The 17,499-nt window shown below is 42.7% G+C and overlaps 2 protein-coding genes across 5 annotated transcripts in view; both read left to right on the top strand.

Moving 5' to 3' along the window:
• H4cl1 (histone H4C like 1) overlaps window positions 1-17,499 on the top strand; it is a 63,790-nt gene that overhangs the window by 38,661 nt on the left and 7,630 nt on the right. The window lies entirely within an intron of this gene.
• Hfe (homeostatic iron regulator) lies at window positions 6,042-14,099 on the top strand. 4 transcript variants are annotated; one of them, XM_063276285.1, is made up of 7 exons: window positions 6,077-6,212; window positions 8,538-8,718; window positions 9,261-9,524; window positions 10,456-10,755; window positions 11,694-11,969; window positions 12,083-12,193; window positions 13,546-14,099. In XM_063276285.1, exons 2-7 carry the CDS (start codon window positions 8,712-8,714, stop codon window positions 13,584-13,586), a joined length of 999 nt encoding a protein of 332 aa, XP_063132355.1. In that variant the 5' UTR covers window positions 6,077-6,212; window positions 8,538-8,711; the 3' UTR covers window positions 13,587-14,099. The 4 variants fall into 4 exon arrangements, with proteins under 4 accessions (NP_445753.1, NP_001166905.1, NP_001166906.1 ...); NM_053301.4 differs by lacking the exon at window positions 8,538-8,718 and having other exon boundaries at window positions 6,042-6,212; window positions 13,546-14,093; NM_001173434.1 differs by lacking the exons at window positions 8,538-8,718; window positions 9,261-9,524 and having other exon boundaries at window positions 6,042-6,212; window positions 13,546-14,093.

Consider the following 17,499-nt stretch of genomic DNA (forward strand, 5'->3'; position numbering starts at 1 on the left):
GTGTATGTTCAGTTTATCAGCACGTTCCCCTTATCTCCCTCTGCCATTCTTCATCTACCCTTCCAGGAAAAGGTTCAATGAATTCCATAGATTTTTTATTGAGTGACACAATACATAAAAGCACATAATTTTTCACTTGAATACGTCCTCCATTTACTGAAGTCATGTCTTACTGCTTTTCCAATAAATATGGTCATTTAATACATTGCTGTAGTGAAACATTTTACGAAAATTCCCTTTATGTTCGAAGAGGGTGAACCTATGTACTTAGCGTCCTGCCCTACGGTATTTATTTTATTTACACTACCTTTAAGAGAACAACGGGACTAACCTTAATATACCTTCATGTCCCATGTAATCAGCTTTTGCAACCTAAGCCAAATATGTAGATTAACCTTAAATTATATGTTCCTTTTCAAAATTGTGTGATTGTGTGTGTGTGTGTGTGTTATCCTTTACTGAAAGCAGCGAGCAGTTTGACAGAAACATTAAAACAAATATCTCATAAGAATTGAAAATAACATATGAATATAGGTTTATAACACCTTTGTGGTTTTCAGTGTTAGTTTGAGTCGCTGTCAGGAAAGTAACTTTTGGAAACTTCTTTTAAAGATCTCTGAAAAGAATCCCTCACTTATCTCAAGTACCATTTTCTGTACACTCCAATAAATACAGAGGAAAGTTCCTTGCTTGTCATAGGCACAGATCTCTCTCTCTCTCTCTCTCTCTCTCTCTCTCTCTCTCTCTCTCTCACACACACACACACACACACACAGAGAGAGAGAGAGAGAGAGAGAGAGAGAGAGAGAGAGAGAGAGAGAGAACGACAGATAGGTACCTGGTAAAGATCTGACGCACATAACTAACAACAGATAGTCTGCTGGGGACAACATACGATGACAGGGACTGACAGCAGTAGGCCTGGATGGAGACATCTCAGAAGTCTGTGGCAGCTCCTTGTAAAGAAGGGTGGCCTCTGGGACCCTGAGGAGCCAGAGATACATCCCTCCAGGGGACCCACCATCTGAAATAAGAGGTTGCCTGCAGTAGGCCAGGATGGAGACATCTCAGTAGCCCACAGCAGCTCTTTGTAAAAACAGGTTGATCCCATTTCTCCTAACCTTAGCCCTGGACAACGGATGTATAGATTTCATTTGTGCATGACTGCCTTTCAGTTGGCCTTGGTGTGCATAATTATTCTATTATATCTGACTTCCCTACTTCTTTCTCCTTCTGCTCTGGTGAATTCTGTGAAACTAGATGTTCCTTGATGTAATGATTCTTAAATAATTGGAAAATGAGGCATAGGGGCACAGTACAGCACAGCCCTAAGGGCCCAGGTGCATGCTGTGTGTTCTCATCTTGGAAACAATGTAATAACTGCATAATATTAGTTCCAGATTAATGCTTGACTTGCAAAGAAACTTTAAAGAAATTATTAGAAAATGAATTAGAGCCAATATTGGGACCTTAAGAATGGAAAAAGTTATTAAAGTTAGGAAATAAGTTTCACATAGCATTTGAGAGTGGTTGCTGGATAAGTCAAAATACTGGGACTCTTACAAGAGTCATTGTGTGCAAGGAACAGAAAGCTAGCAGAATTACTGAGTTAAGGGTTCACTTGATTCTTTCTGGCTACTACCTGGCAGCTTTGCCTATGTCACTTATCATTAGAACTTCACAGGAAAATTCAAGTAGCTGACCTCGGAGCTTTGAGCTCTGAAGTATAATAAGTGAAAAGTTAAAGTTTAAATAATTATAAGTTTGCAATTATTATTATTATTATTATTATTATTATTATTATTATTATTATTACCACAGACCTGGGAATAGGGAAAGCTTGAAACTTTGAGGAAAAATTGTAATTCTTAATTCTTTGTGGGATGTGGTTATTTTTTTAATTTGATTTAGCAATGATTATACAATGTCTTTTTTCTACCTGCTTTTGGATTAGTAGAAAAGTTAAAGTTTAATTAATTATAAGTTTGCAATTATTATTATTATTATTATTATTATTATTATTATTATTATTATTATTACCACAGGCCTGGGAATAGGGAAAGCTTGAAACTTTGAGGAAAAATTGTAATTCTTAATTCTTTGTGGGATGTGGTTATTTTTTTAATTTGATTTGGCAATGATTATACAATGTCTTTTTTCTACCTGCTTTTGGATTATCAATAAAAGACTGGGGCAAGAGCAAAGCTAGAGAGTGAATGAGAGAGCACATGAGGGAGCGAAAGAGAGAGCATGAGAAGAACATGTGAAGACTGGAGAGAGAATGTGAAGAGTGAATAGAGAACTTGAGGTGTGGTTGACGATTGTGTGTGTGAGTAAAAGGAGAGTGCATGTGGTGTGTGTGAGATATGTGTGAGGTGTGTATGTAGAGTGTGTGTGAGAATGAAAGGGTAATGAACAGAGATGTGCATGAGTGTGGGAGTTCGAGAATGAAAAGCTCAATGGAAGAAAGCAGAGTGCACAAGAGAGAGAGAGAGAGAGAGAGAGAGAGAGAGAGAGAGAGAGAGAGAGCAAAGAGAGTAACTTTAAGCCTTAAATTGCCTGTCAGTTTGTGACTTACAGATATCCCTGCTTCCAGTTGAGAACTCCAATCCTGTGTTGAGGCTGGACCCTGGTCCAATAACCATTGACTACAGACAGATGGAACAGATAGGGAGACAAGTGGAAAATTCAAATGTGGGCTCATTCCTAGCCAAGGTAATTCAATAGGGGGAAAAAATCTGTGTTTTTATTCCTTAATGCATCGTTGGTACATTTTGTCACCTCCACTGAGGTTTCTTCTTCACTGCATTTACTGACTTGCATTGCTATAAAACAGCATTATCTCAGTGCAGAAAGCCACTGGCTCACACCTTCTGTTGAGCTTCATGGTTACAGCTAAGAAATGGAGTGGAATCTGCCACCTACACTTCATTAATGCATAAGGATCCCTAGGTCTTTATCTTCCCCAATACTAGGCATTACTCAACTTTCCAACATGATAATGTGAAATGAAATATCACTTTACATTTCTTTGATTAACATATGTCTTGGGCTTTCTAATATGTCCATTTTATGATCATTTCTTTCATCCAAGTCTGCCTTTGAGTTTCTGCCTGAACCTTCTTCGTGTACAGAAATACTTTTTACATTCTAGTTACTAATCATTTTGTATGTTTCAGTTTATTATGTCTCTGATATTTTGTTAGCTATAAAACTTTATCCATGGTATATTTCACTGAACAGAAGTACTAATTACGATGTTACAAACTTCATCCCTGGCTGGTGAAATCACTCGGCAAGTAAAGGTAATTACTGATAAATCAACCTGAGTTCGATCTCTGGGACACACATACTGGAAGAAAAGAACCAAGTTCTGCAAGTTATCCTTTGATTTCCACAGGTGTGCCCACATATATAACTCCACACAAAAACATAGACGCGCGCGCGCGCGTGTGTGTGTGTGTGTGTGTGTGTGTGTGTGTGTGTGTGTGTGTCTGTGTGATTTTAAAAATCTTTTATTCATCCCTATTTAACAATATGGTTTGTGTTTTTGACATTTCAGATTATGCAGCAGGTTGGTTTCTGTAACTATGCCTCACTTCCCTACTTCCCTCCAGTGGAGGTGAGATACAGGTGCATGTTTGTCGGGTGGATGGTTTAGTACATACATATATAGTACATACATATAAGTGCAGATGTATAGGTAGATGTATAACCGTGGAGAAAGGACATGTAAATACATCTACCTGTGAGAGAGGTTGGGGACATACTCACATACTGAGGAGAAGTCAAATGTGTGTGAATATCTGTTATCTAGCTTCGTTCATCATGCCATCGGTCTTAGTTAGGGTTTTACTGCTATGAACAGACACCATGACCAAGGCAAGTCTTATAAGCACAACATTTAATTGGGGCTGGCTTACAGGTTCAGAGGTTCAGGTATCCTCAAGTCAGGAACATGCCAACATCTAGGCAGGCATGGTGCAGGAGGAGGTGAGAGTTCTACATCTTCATCAGAAGGCTGCTAGTGGAAGATTCACTTCCAGGCAGCTAAGGTGAAGGTCTTAAGCCCACGCCCACAGAGACACACCTTCCCAACAAGGCCACAGCTCCTAATAGGGCCACTCTCTGGGCCAAGCAAATACAAACCATCATAGATGGAAATGGGTTCGCATATTAACAGGACCTGAGGTGGTTATTTCTCATAGGATTTGAAGAGATAGCTGGCAACAGATATTTTCACCATGGGGTATGCGTCTGTTGCTAACATAACGTCTCAGCACTTGTTCAAGTTCTTGATGTACTAAGCTGGAGTGGCAAATGAGAAGAAGGCACTGTAAGAATTTAGCAAGCAAGATGCACAAACATTTACAGCAGCTAGAGAGATATCCATGACAGCGTCACAGAGGATGTAAATCCTTACCTTATTCAAAATTCAGAAAAGCTAGTAAGTGATTTCACAGGACACAGTGACACATACTGATGACTAGTAGTCTCACAAAACTCACTGTTACAAATAATATTGAGAGACCCCTTTTGATGACACAGGTGACAAATAACTTAACCCCCAAAGCCCCCCCTCCCAAATGGGCAAGAATCTGAAAGGACATTTCTCCAAAGATTTCCAAAGTGGCAATAATTTAAATGATGTTTTATATCACTGGTTATCAAGGAAATGAAAGCAAACCCTGTGGTGCCGTTTCCTATGCGGTGGGTTGGCTAAAGTTATAAAGATGGGCAGTGAAGGATGTAGAAAATCAGAACTCACATACTCTGCTAATGGGAAGGTGAAGTGAAGCCTACAGTTACTGGAAAACAGTCTAGCGGTTCATTAAAAGGCTTAATGACTACTATGCCATCTCAGGGCTGTATATGTGGGAGCAATGAGATCATAAGACAACATTAAATGTACTCCAATGTTCATAAAAATGTTACTCACCAAAGTAGAAACTGGGAGAATCTCACAAGTGCACAAGCTGAAGAGGGGAGAAAGTGTAGAGTCGAGAATATGATCAGTCAGGACAAGGATATATAATGACATAATAGTAAACAACAGAAGCCCCCCCCCTCACGCAAACACAGTCAAACAAACAACAGCTACAGGCAGTATGCATGCTACTTTCAGGGCATGTCAGAATCAAAGAAAACATGAATTAGTGATCATTCAGGTTGGGGGTGGGGCGGGGACGATGTATTACTTTGAGAGGCAAATGGCTAAAATCCAGTGAGGTTAAAAAAAAAAAAGGCAAATATTCTCAGATTGATTGGTAATGGCTACTAACTTCATTGAATATATGAAAACCTGCTGATTTTTACGTATTAGATGCATTAATTACATTACAAAAAAAAAGAAAAGAAGAAAAACATAACCAAACCCGAAGTACCCATTCTCTCTACCATATTTGAACTAATCACATGCAGTTAAGAGCCCTACATTTCCTAATTTGTTTTTCTTCTCAAATTGCCAAGTGACATTTCTAGAAAGGTACCACTTACTAAATTTGTTACATAGTTAAAAGACTCTAAATATACATTAAAAATGTTAACATGATTGAAATGCCTAAGTCATAATTTGGATAAGTGTGGAAATGTTGAATATTTAGGTCTCAAGTTGTGATAAGTTTTCACAATCAACAATATCTACAGTGATTTAAGAGATGGGGACTGGAGGGTGGGTCACCTGGGTCACTGACTGTGACATAAGCAAGCATTCTTGGCTTCAGGATACAGATTTCAAGTTCTGGATACTCTCTTGTTCTTTTTAATCTTAGGGTTCGTTCGTTCATTTATTTGTTTGTTTGTTTGTTTGTTTGTTTGTTTGTTTGTTTGTTTTTAATCAGTCTCACTCTGTAGCCCAAGCCATCCTGTAATTTACTCTGTAGCACAAGATGGACTTGAACACACAGCAATCTTTGCCCCCCCCTCCCCCGCCTATGAGTGCTGGGGACACAGACTTGAGCCACTGGTACTTGTTTCTTTTCCCCAATGTCCCGGAAAGGGATCCAGCTTGCCAGGAAGTTTTGTATGAGAGGTTTGAAGCCTCAGCAATGGCTACAGGGTGACTTCTTGGATCCTCCACGTTTCCAGGTCCTAGTGAAAACCGGTGGACCCAGCTGGAGGCATGGACCGATCAGCTGGGCTCCCTGTGCGGCTGCTATTGCTGCTGCTGTTGTTGCTGCTGTGGTCCGTGGCCCCGCAGGCGCTGCGGCCCGGTGAGTGCGGGAGGAAAAGGTGGGGGTGTGGGACGCAAAACCGAAAGTAGCTTCCTATGCTCCTGGAGTTTCTCCCTTCAGAATCCCTCTACGATCTCCCGATCTCCCTTCCAGCTCTCTGCACGCAGACCCTGAGCAGGAACACCTGCCACACAGCTATCTGCCTGGGGCACCTCTGCCCCTGCTCTGTCAGGGTGTCACTAGGCAGCCATGTGAGGAGCCACGTTGGCTTACCTGAGCCTGGGGTCTCGGTCTCCAATCTCTGTTTCAGTGTTTTTATTGTGGACTGTGTTATCCTACCTCCCTAACGGACCTGGGATCTGAAATTTCTCACCAAAGGGTGACCAAAGTCGGTTCTGGGAAAGGATGTTTTCCTTGCGCTGGGTCGAACCCCACTGTGTCACTTGTGTGTGTGTGTGTGTGTGTGTGTGTGTGTGTGTGTGTGTGTGTGTGTGTGTGTGTGTGTTTGCTTTGTTTTTAGATAAAGCAAAGGGAGCGCTGGGTGGGGGTCTTGGACCTTTCCGCATTCTTGGCATTTGTTCTTTCATCTCGAAACGTCATTTTTATTTCAAATGGATGTAATATTGTAACCAAAGATTTTAGGGCAGAAGGCCAGGACTCTAGCGGCCCTTGTGGTTGGTAACAGTTCCAAATAAGAAGTCCAGTAATAACGAAACAGTTCTATTCGGTCTAGCCATACTGGCAAGATCAAGTGACCCAGCAAGAGTCCATCTTCAGGGTCCTGCCATGACATTTAGATTTAAACAGAAAGCAAAGGATTCCTCTAGATAGCTCCTGGATCCTGCATCCCAGTCCATAAATTGTTCACCTGTTTGTTGTTAGGGCACAATGTAACAATTTGTTCTGCTCCTATGTGCTACCTAGACCTCATAGATAATTGCTCTGGTGTGATGGAGTGGGGAAAACAGGGTCGGTCCTGCCCTGAGGCTTTGATGGTATTCCTGTAATCCAAGGGAACTTCAGGTTTGGGACAATTATATCTTTGTGCCTTCATCCTTGGAAGAGAATAAGATATGTTAAGAAAGGAGAGTCCACATTGATAAGTGGCTATTAGCCCAAATGCTTGAATTACCCTAGATCCCTAGAACAAAGGAAACTCAAGACGGATGATCAAAATGTGAATGCTTCACTCCTTCTTTAAATGAGGAAAAAGAATACCCTTGGCAGGGAAGGGAGAGGCAAAGATTAAAACAGAGACTGAAGGAACACCCATTCAGAGCCTGCCCCACAGGTGGCCCATACATATACAGCCACCCAATTAGGCAAGATGGATGAAGCAAAGAAGTGCAGACCGACAGGAGCCGGATGTAGATCGCTCCTGAGAGACACAGCCAGAATACAGCAAATACAGAGGCGAATGCCAGCAGCAAACCACTGAACTGAGAATAGGTCCCCCATTGAAGGAATCAGAGAAAGAACTGGAAGAGCTTGAAGGTGCTCGAGACCCCAAAAGTACAACAATGTCAAGCAACCAGAGCTTCCAGGGACTAAGCCACTACCTAAAGACTATACATGGACTGACCCTGGACTCTGTCCCCATAGGTAGCAATGAATATCCTAGTAAGAGCACCAGTGGAAGGGGAAGCCCTGGGTCCTGCTAAGACTGAACCCCCAGTGAACTAGACTATGCGGGGAGGGTGGCAATGGGGGGAGGTTTGGGAGGGGAACACCCACAAGGAAGGGGAGGGGGGAGGGTGATGTCTGTCCGGAAACCGGGAAAGGGAATAACACTTGAAATGTATATAAGAAATACTCAAGATAATAAAAAAAAAAAAAAGAAAGGAGAGTCCAGCAGGAAAAAGTCTGAGGAGACACAGAAGGCAGGCTAAGCACTGTGGGTAAGAGGATAGTACCTTCTGACAGAGTCACCTTCTGAGCACCTGGTTCTTGCCCAGTGTTCCTTGACCTTCCTAATATTGCAACCCTTTAATACAGTTTCTCAGGTTGTGGTGATCCCAATCATAAAATTTTGTTGCTATTTTATAAGTGAAATTTTGCTGTTTTGAATCATAATGTAAATATTTGATATGCAGGGTATCTGATATGTGACCCCCTAGGGTAGATCATTGTTCTGTAGGACCTTGTTCAGAAGGGCTTTGCTGATTTGCACATTAAAAAGGATTTAGCAAGCCTTTTCTAAAGGATGCCAAAGTGCTGCTTAATACACTTTAATAATGCTCAGATCTGTGATCCTCTTTGACTATGCACTGGGAAACAGCAGTTACTGCCAGTTAACTAGCTTACATCTTTCCTCAGGTTGCAAAGAACATAAACTTAAGTCTGACCTTTTTTTTTCCCTTCCAGAAACCATGGCATGGGGTGTCTCCCTATGTAGTTCAGACTGGCCTGGAACTCACCTATGCATATAAGGACGAACTCAAAGCTGAGATAATCCTCCTGCCTCAGTCTCCAGAGTATTAGGGTCAGAACTGTGAGCCACCACTCTATGGCAACAAACTTTTGTGAAGCGCTGACCCCATGCCAGGTGCAATTCTAAGCTAAGGCAACCTTGTTCCAGAATTGAGGGAAAGTGATGGGAAAATGCCCATGCTGAGAGTTGCTGTCAGTTCCCTTTCCTGGAAGCCCTCTGTTTGCTGACAGATTGTCCTGAGTTATATCTCAGGACACTCACCGGCATTTTTTAGACAACATCTGTACTTGAAAATGTTCAGAGACGGAAGTGGAGAAAACCCAGTACCTCCAACTCCTTAGGATTTTGATCTTAATGGATTCAGCAGCAACTCCTAGCTCAGCCCGCATAGCTAGGGAAACCCAAAGATCTTCCAGAGTCTAGGTCAGGGGAAGTTGGGGTGGGGGTGACCTATCCACTCAAGTAGAGAGCATCAAAGTGAGCAGAATAAGAGCAAGAGGCCAGAACAGCCAGGGCTGTGCAGGGAAGAGAAGAACTGTGTCACTCCACAGGGAGGATGCACTAGTAGTAGGAGGTAACCCAGGGCTGTGGAACTTCTGCATCGTGATCCTGCTGTCTGCTGGCTGTCCATTCTGAATGCTTGCTGACTTCCCCAGGTTCACATTCTCTACGATATCTCTTCATGGGTGCCTCAAAGCCAGACCTCGGGCTGCCTTTCTTTGAGGCTCTGGGTTATGTGGATGACCAGCTCTTTGTATCCTACAATCACGAGAGTCGCCGTGCTGAGCCCAGGGCCCCATGGATCTTGGGGCAGACATCAAGCCAGCTGTGGCTGCAGCTGAGTCAGAGCCTGAAAGGGTGGGATTACATGTTCATAGTGGACTTCTGGACCATCATGGGCAACTATAACCACAGTAAGGGTATGTAGAGAGGGGAGTCACTTCCCTGAGGTACTAAGAGAATAGAACTATTTTCCTACCTTGGGAATATAGCTTTGAAAAAGTAACTTTTATTCTCCTGATGTAGTTGATGTCTAGGAGGCTTTCTGCCTCCATGTGCTAATCTAGGCCTACTCAGGGAAGCTTCTAGCCTCTGTACAGTCAATCTAGGACTAGAATGTTCTCGGCCTCTGAGACTTGCTGCTCAATAAGCTCACTTTTTCTAGCTCCTTCTGAACTCTAGCTGGTTTATTCAACTCAGACATTCTGGCCCAAACTCCTCTCCCAGCTGCTTATTCAGTCTGGCTTTTCTCTCAGCCTCTGCATTACTGTGCTTGACCTCACACTAACTCTGGCAATGTTTTCCAATCTTCTTGTTCCTTCTCATTTCCTTACTTATACTGTCTTCACCTGTGTCTAGTTTGTTCTCTCTTCAATCTGTCTCTGTAAAGCTCTCTGGTAAACCTGCCTCCTCCTCCCTCTCTGTGCTGCTCTAGTCTCCCTCTCCACCCTACTGCACTGCTCTCCACAAACTCTATTCCTACACTGCACTCTCTCGTTCCTGTACTGTCTGTCTCTTCCTTTTCCTTTCTCTTCTTGTGACAGTTGGGTATATCCTATTCTGTCACTTTGTCTGCCTCACAATTACACATCCCTTTCAAACATGGGTGCTTCCTTCTACAAACTAACTCTACCTTCGCTGTTTGCTATTAAAGGTGAGTAATAAGGTGTGTTTATATGTCACACAGAGGGATTAGAATGCTAAGGACCCAGCCACACAAACTAGAAACAGGTTCAAATATCCTGTAATATCTTAAAGTGAGATCCTGGGGTTGGGGTGGGGGGAAACCAAGAGGGAGAACATTCAATACTTGGGGATGGTAAAGACAAAAACCAACATTTTCATTTCCAGTCACGAAGTTGAGAGTGGTGCCTGAGTCTCACATCCTGCAGGTGATCCTAGGATGTGAGGTGCATGAAGACAACAGTACCAGTGGCTTCTGGAAATATGGCTACGATGGGCAAGATCACCTTGAATTCTGCCCCAAGACACTGAACTGGAGTGCAGCCGAGCCAAGGGCCTGGGCCACCAAGATGGAGTGGGAAGAGCACAGGATCCGTGCCAGACAGAGCAGGGACTACCTGCAGAGGGACTGCCCCCAGCAGCTGAAGCAGGTCCTGGAGCTCCAGAGAGGGGTTCTGGGACAGCAAGGTACACGGAACTGTGCTCAGGCCCCAAACTGCAGAGTGGCAGGGAGTAAAATCCCAAGTATCAAGGCGAAGGATTCAGCCACTCCCAAGTATAGAGAAAATACTTCTGAATACTAAGATTTCCAGTTTAGTCATTTCTAATTTTCTGTCTTCCTTTCTCTCTCTTTTTCTTTCTTCTTTCCTTCATCCGTCTTTCTTTCATTTCTTCTTTCTTTCTTCTTTCTTTCTTTCTTCTTTCTTTCTTCTTTCTTTCTTTCTTTCTTTCTTTCTTTCTTTCTTTCTTTCTTTCTTTCTTTCTTTTTCTTTCCCTTTAGACAAAATCTCACACTGTAGCCCAGACTGACTAACTTGTTATGAAACTCAGCCTGGGCTCAAACTCCTAGAAATCCCCCTATTCGGCTTTCCAAGTTTTCCAGGATTACAGTCATAAACAACCACATCTAGTCAATGCCATTCGTTTTGTTGTTGTTTATCTGTTTGTTGTTTTCTTCTTTAGTCTCTCACACTGTAGCTGAGGTTGGTGTAGATCTCACTATGTAGGCCTGATTAGCCACAAAACAGACCCTTGTCTTCCCAAATCTTGGATTTCAAAGTGTAAGCCCACTGTTGGGGACAGAATTTCCAATTTATACTGAGGTGTGTAACACAACTACTACAAAGTTAGAAAGGGGAATGTCAGTGGCCTGGCCAGAGGACTGGGCAAAGAGTGCTAAACAGAACAGATTGAAGTGCTGTTCTTCAATGTGGCACTTCCTTAGTGTGTGGCTTCATCTTGAAGCCATCATGAAGCCATTTTCAGGATACCAAATGGCATCTATGGCAGCCGGTTTCTCTGGAGAGGGTGTGCTCTTTTTCCTACCAAAAAAGAGAAGTGAAAATTCCAGTCCTCCTGCTCAGCTTAAAATAACTCTCCTCATGTACTTCTTCTTTTCCTTCAAGTGCCTACTTTGGTGAAAGTGACTCGCCACTGGGCCTCTACAGGGACCTCTCTAAGGTGTCAGGCTCTGAATTTCTTCCCCCAGAACATCACTATGAGGTGGTTGAAGGACAGCCAGCCCCTAGATGCCAAGGATGTCAACCCTGAGAACGTGCTGCCAAATGGGGATGGGACCTATCAGGGCTGGCTGACCTTGGCTGTGGCCCCTGGAGAAGAGACAAGGTTCAGCTGTCAAGTGGAGCACCCAGGCCTGGATCAGCCTCTCACTGCCACTTGGGGTGAGGACGGGCATACAGGGCTGTAGAGGTGGTCACCTTTGCAGGGAGAGAGCAGTCTGCTCTGGGATGGGATGTGGTAGTCATGGACTTGAATTTTCACGTGTTGTTTTTAGAGCCCTCACGGTCTCAGGACATGATTATTGGAATCATAAGTGGGATCACCATTTGTGCCATCTTCTTTGTTGGAATTCTGATCCTAGTCTTAAGGAAAAGGAAGGTTTCAGGTGAGTGGGAACATGGAGGAAGTGTCATGGTGCATCTTCCTCCAGGTCACACAGTTCCTACAGAAAGTGCCAGCCCATCTCTGGGAGTGTTTTGCTTAGTTTTGTTTTTCCCAGACAAGAAGTTCCTAATTCAGGAAACACCTTCTAGGCCCCTACTGTTGTGCAGGTGTTATTTAAGGTAGAGGGGGATTTCAGGTTAAGAAAGTCACTGGGTAAGTCCCAGACCCTAAATCTAGTGTGGAATAGAATTCAGGACAAGTAGAGGCAGCTAAAGAAGAGCCCTGAAGAATGTGGGGTGTCACTGGATGAAATGCTCAAATTACATCCAGAAAGGATATATAAAACTGGTATGGTGGTTTGTGACCCTAATGTCAGCAAGAGGATTGCCAAGAGTTAAAAGCCAGCCTCGGTTGGTTACATTGTGAGACCCTGTCTTAGCACACACACACCAGCACCACCACCACAACCCACAACAACAACAACAACAACAATGCTGAGTGGGATAGTGTATTATTGGGCGTTGTCCCTGACTTCCTCTGTCCCTCACTCACAATGTATTCTCTTTCCCCCTCTCTGGGTATCTGCAGCATGGATAAAACACAAGGGAGAAAGCAGTGAGCCAACATAGGTCCGTGGAACATTATGTTCTGGTAATTGGGCAGCTGGCGAAGTCACAAAAGCAAGGGAACAATGTCTGTGTTTAGTGAATGGGTTGTGAGGAAGTGAGTTAGGTGACAAGGAAAGCCATTAGGTAGCTAGCTACTAAACAGCTCCATACCAATGGTTTACCTCCAGACTGTCTCAACCCGGCAGCAGCCCCAGTCATAACACAGAGATTTTTTTAATAATTACGAAATCTTGGCCTTAGCTTGGCAAACTCTCAACTTACTCATTTAAGTAAATCTGACCATCTGGCCCTGTCCTGCCACTGCCACATAGCTCATTACCTTACCACCATACAGGGTCCTGTTTCTTCCTTTGTGTCTGGCTGGCAAATCTCCAACCTCAGTCTCTTTCCCAGAATTCTTATCCCTCCCAGGAAGCTCCTGCTTCCCTATAGGCTGTTCAGCTTTTCTTAAACCAATCAGAAGATGATGGAGATGTTTACAAAACACTGAGTCAGGTGATGCTTCATTAGAATAACAGTACTGAAGTCCTGCCTGTACTCAAGACCTGGTAATACAAAGGCAGCCTTTACTCAGTACACCAGAGATTCTCCCACAAAGAGTAACCATTTCAGAAATCCAATGGAGTCCTTGAATAGCAAGGTTGGGGATGGAGGAGGTGGGAAGGGACAGTACAAGATGATGCCTGGCCAGTGATGTCCCTTCCTGGGTCTCTTATCTTCCCAGGAGGAACCATGGGTGACTATGTCTTAACAGAGTGTGAGTGACCTGCAGCATGCAGAAGCACAGAAGAGAGAAGACTCAGCCAAAGACTTGGAGGGGACACACTTGCTCCATTCTAGAACACAGCTGGACCTAACACACAGAAACTGCCTGAGGACTCTGCCCTTAGCTTTCCTGTTTGCTTTCTTAAGGTGTTTTCTCCAGTTAAGTTCAGTTCCTGAATAATAGTGACTGCCCCAGCTGCAACCTCTCCCTTCAGAACCAGTCTCATGATCTTTAAGCTGCTACTTGCAGGCATCCTTCGTTTTCTGCATCCACCTAGACTTCGTATGTCTACTTAAAAAGCCCCACTAAATTTGGGGGACACATGATTCATTTCCACATCTGAAGAAGTTATGAACCTTCATCCTGGGATGCACACATTCTTGTGCCAGAATTTTTCATACATATCCTAGGACCCATTCAATTGTCATTTGAGCCTCTCTATCTGTTAGTGACTACTCTGACTTCTCTGCCATTGGAGTGTTATGGCAATAAAGCTATGAACGTTACACACTGTGCAATTGGAGAAGCCACCCACTGAGAAAATATAGATGTTTGTGTACATGGTGAGGGTTATATGTCCCTATTTGCACAAAGGTATGAGGTTTTCAAAGGTCAGTGTCATATGTATTTGTGACATGATGCCTATGAAGTACCCTCTCTCCTTGTCCTGAAAATAGAAACCATAAACGGTTATCATAATGAAGTGTAGCTTGCACTTGTGCTAAATAACATACTCTGCTCTGATCACCTGCTAAACATAAAGCATGTGTGGACCTACTGATGAGTCTATGAAGTAGAAATTATTATCTGCCACAATGTTACTTTTCTGTAGATGCAAAAAATGAAAACTATCTCACAGCTCACCAGAGACACAGAAAGACAGCTGTAGAAATGCCATCCTGGCTCTTAGATGCACCCTCTGTACCACCCAACGGCATGAATGGCATGAAGTAAGTGGGGAAAGGAGAAGATGGCCCTTTCCTTGTCTGCTGGGGTTTCTTTTCAGTGAGTTTGACCCACATGATGGGAAACGGCTGCCAAACACCAGTCCTCAACTATCAACTATCACCTTTCAACCTTAGAGGAAGAGGGCAGGGACTAAGTAGTGACTCCATTCCCCAGTCTCCTGCTTCCTCTGGCATCTAGTTTGCTGTTTGTTTGTTTGTTTGTTTGTTTGTTTGTTTGTTTGTTTTTATTAAGTTCTGTTATAAAGCTTAGCCTTAAAGCAATGCCTCTGTAATTAGAACTTTAAAGTGATTGCCCGGGCAGCCAATAATCCACCAATTTATCTCATCTTAAGGAAGTAACATGGAAGCTGTCTAAAGGCTTAGAGAATTCTTGATTGCTAGGGTCCTGCTGCTCATTGCTGGTTGTGCACATTTAAAATGCAATCTAGACAACCTAGAAATTACTAGATTTCAGAAAAGACTTTCATCAAAAGTTAAAAAGTCAAGCCTGTGTTTGCATCATGTTTGTGTATGTATACACATCTGTCTGCATGAAGATGTGTGCTCATATATGTGTACATGCACATGCACATGTGTGTGGACTCATATCTCCACTCAGATGGCACATGTTCACTTCCCCCTAAGCACACATTTGCCTGCATGACTGTGGTATGAATTCCATCTTGCAAACCAAGTGCCTCAGACCAATAGCTCCAGTTTCTTTAATGAACACTGACTTTGAGCTGAGATGTAAAGTTTTTTTTCTTTTGACTTTTGTATTATTTCCTGTTTGTGAAAGTTAGGTAGAAAAAACACATCAGAATTTTAATTCATTGTTGAAAATGGATAAACGTACCCCATCATTTCCTCAATGAGTGACAATCTCCACTAGCACCTGGTATATTGCCTATGTATCACTCCCCTCAAAATGTGTGCAACTATTAAACAATTTGGCAAATGTGCCAGTTAATACAGGTTAATTGATACTCTTGTCCATTTTATGACTATTTGTTAACTCACCATTGTATGGACACATATCTTCTAATTTTGGCTTTTTTGGTTTGGTTTTCTTTAAGTTTTTAAAATTGGACACCATCTAGTCCAGGACAACATCAAGCTCACTATGGAACTCAGGCCTGCCTTAAACCACACCTCCTGAGCAATTGGATTGTAGATTTACACTTTGTTACCTGTGTCTTTTAGAATATTTTCACTGCACTGTGATAGCTAGATTGACAGTTTTCCTTCGCCATAAGGACATCATCGCCTGAGTTGTAAACAGTGTTAATCTACGAGGCAAGCCAAAAGCACACTGATTTGTTCTCCCTAAATATCCCCCTGTATAGAGCAGAACGCAGGCTTTCCTCCACTTCATGTTACAGCTATCTAAGTAATGGGATACTAATTATACCGGACAAATAATACATTTGCATTTTGTGTGCTTTGTATTTCTTCTGACTTTTTCATAAAATTTTAGGACCTTCACTGGAGGAATTAAGACTTAAATTTCAAATCTCCCCCAACTCTACTCATTTCTGGTTAAACAATTACACAATGTTGAAGGTAGAAGAAGGGTGACACCTGGTGGCTTCCTTCAGTACTTCACAGTAGGTTGTGGAGAGGCAGTGTTGGGTAGGGACTAGTGGAAGGGGCAACCCCTGTCCAGAAAAGCACCAGATGTGCTAGGTGCACTCTAATGACAGCAGGTGGGAGGTGGAGGCAACTACATCAGAGTTCAACTCATTCTCAGCTACACAGTGAGCTGGAGGCCAGCTTGGGCGAAAATGGAATTCTCTTAAAAGAACAAATAACAAAGTTTGTGTGTGTGTGTGTGTGTGTGTGTGTGTGTGTGTGTGTGTGTGTGTGTGTGTGTATTTCTATTTCTTTCAAAGAGAAAGTGCATAAGTAAAAGAGAATTATGAACTAGCTACTGGAAAGGCTGGTATGCTAAGCCAAGGCTGAGTTCCCAAGCTGCCAAAAGAACAGAAGGTAGAGAAGACAATGATCTTTGAGGCTCCTTCAACAGTGACTCATGCCTGCTGGGAGGTCCTCACAGGAACCATTTCCTTTTAAGTGGTGCAAGGAAAAAAGAGAGACAACTCCAATGCAGCAACCCCTAGACTCATTTCAAAGAAAAAAATGTTGCACGTAAGGTGCCAAATTTTCTCATGTTATTTTTAAACCAATATCTTTTTTAAAATACTCTGATTTAATAATGGCTATCAAGCCATTCTGAAGAGCTTTAAGCATGAAAGGTGTGTGTATTGACTGACACCTGAAATTTCAAATCTTCCTCAACATTTTGGAGCATAACTTGTTTGTTCTTTAGTGACTAATCCCTACTCTTTCACATACAGTACACCAATGCATTTGTTTACATATTACTAAACAGCACTTGGCCATGCCCTGCCCAGCATACATTCTGATGGTTCAGGGGTGCTGGTTTTTAACTGTCCAAAGTGGAGAAAAAGAAAAATAGTGTTTTGAGGAAAAGCTTCTCTACTTCCCTCCCTATTTGCCTGAATAAGAATTGTAACCCTGGAGCTGGAGAGATGGCTCAGTGGTTAAGAGTGCTAACTGTTCTTCTACAGGTCCTGAGTTCAAATCCCAGCAACCACATGATGACTCACAACCATTTGTAATGAGATCTGATGCCCACTTCTGGTGTGTTTGAAGACAGCTATGGTGTACTTATCTTTTTGATAGATAAATCTTTTTTAAAAAGGATTAGCCTTGTTTTGACATCACTAATCTTATCACAAGCTTCACAAGAACTTTGTCAGCTTTGGAATGACCTTAATCAAGTATTAGCCCTGTACTGTAATTGCCAGCTCGAAAAAACACGTTTTAACGTTGAGCAAGCCATGCTGTGCTTAATAAGGGCTGGAAGGGAAACAAACTTGGAACCACAGCAGGTTGCGGATAACCGGTAGCCTAACTTTATTTGACTGTCTCAGTTTTTATA

This window comes from Rattus norvegicus, chromosome 17 (assembly GCF_036323735.1).
Source record: "Rattus norvegicus strain BN/NHsdMcwi chromosome 17, GRCr8, whole genome shotgun sequence".
NCBI lineage: Eukaryota > Metazoa > Chordata > Mammalia > Rodentia > Muridae > Rattus > Rattus norvegicus.

Bases quoted from the DNA above. Each gene is read 5' to 3' on its own strand.
- Hfe (NM_053301.4), top strand. From the start codon at position 6,122: ATGGACCGATCAGCTGGGCTCCCTGTGCGGCTGCTATTGCTGCTGCTG. The intron at 10,756-11,693 runs GTACACGGAACT...TTTTCCTTCAAG, and splicing joins AGGGGTTCTGGGACAGCAAG to TGCCTACTTTGGTGAAAGTG. The intron at 12,194-13,545 runs GTGAGTGGGAAC...TTATCTTCCCAG, and splicing joins AAGGAAAAGGAAGGTTTCAG to GAGGAACCATGGGTGACTAT.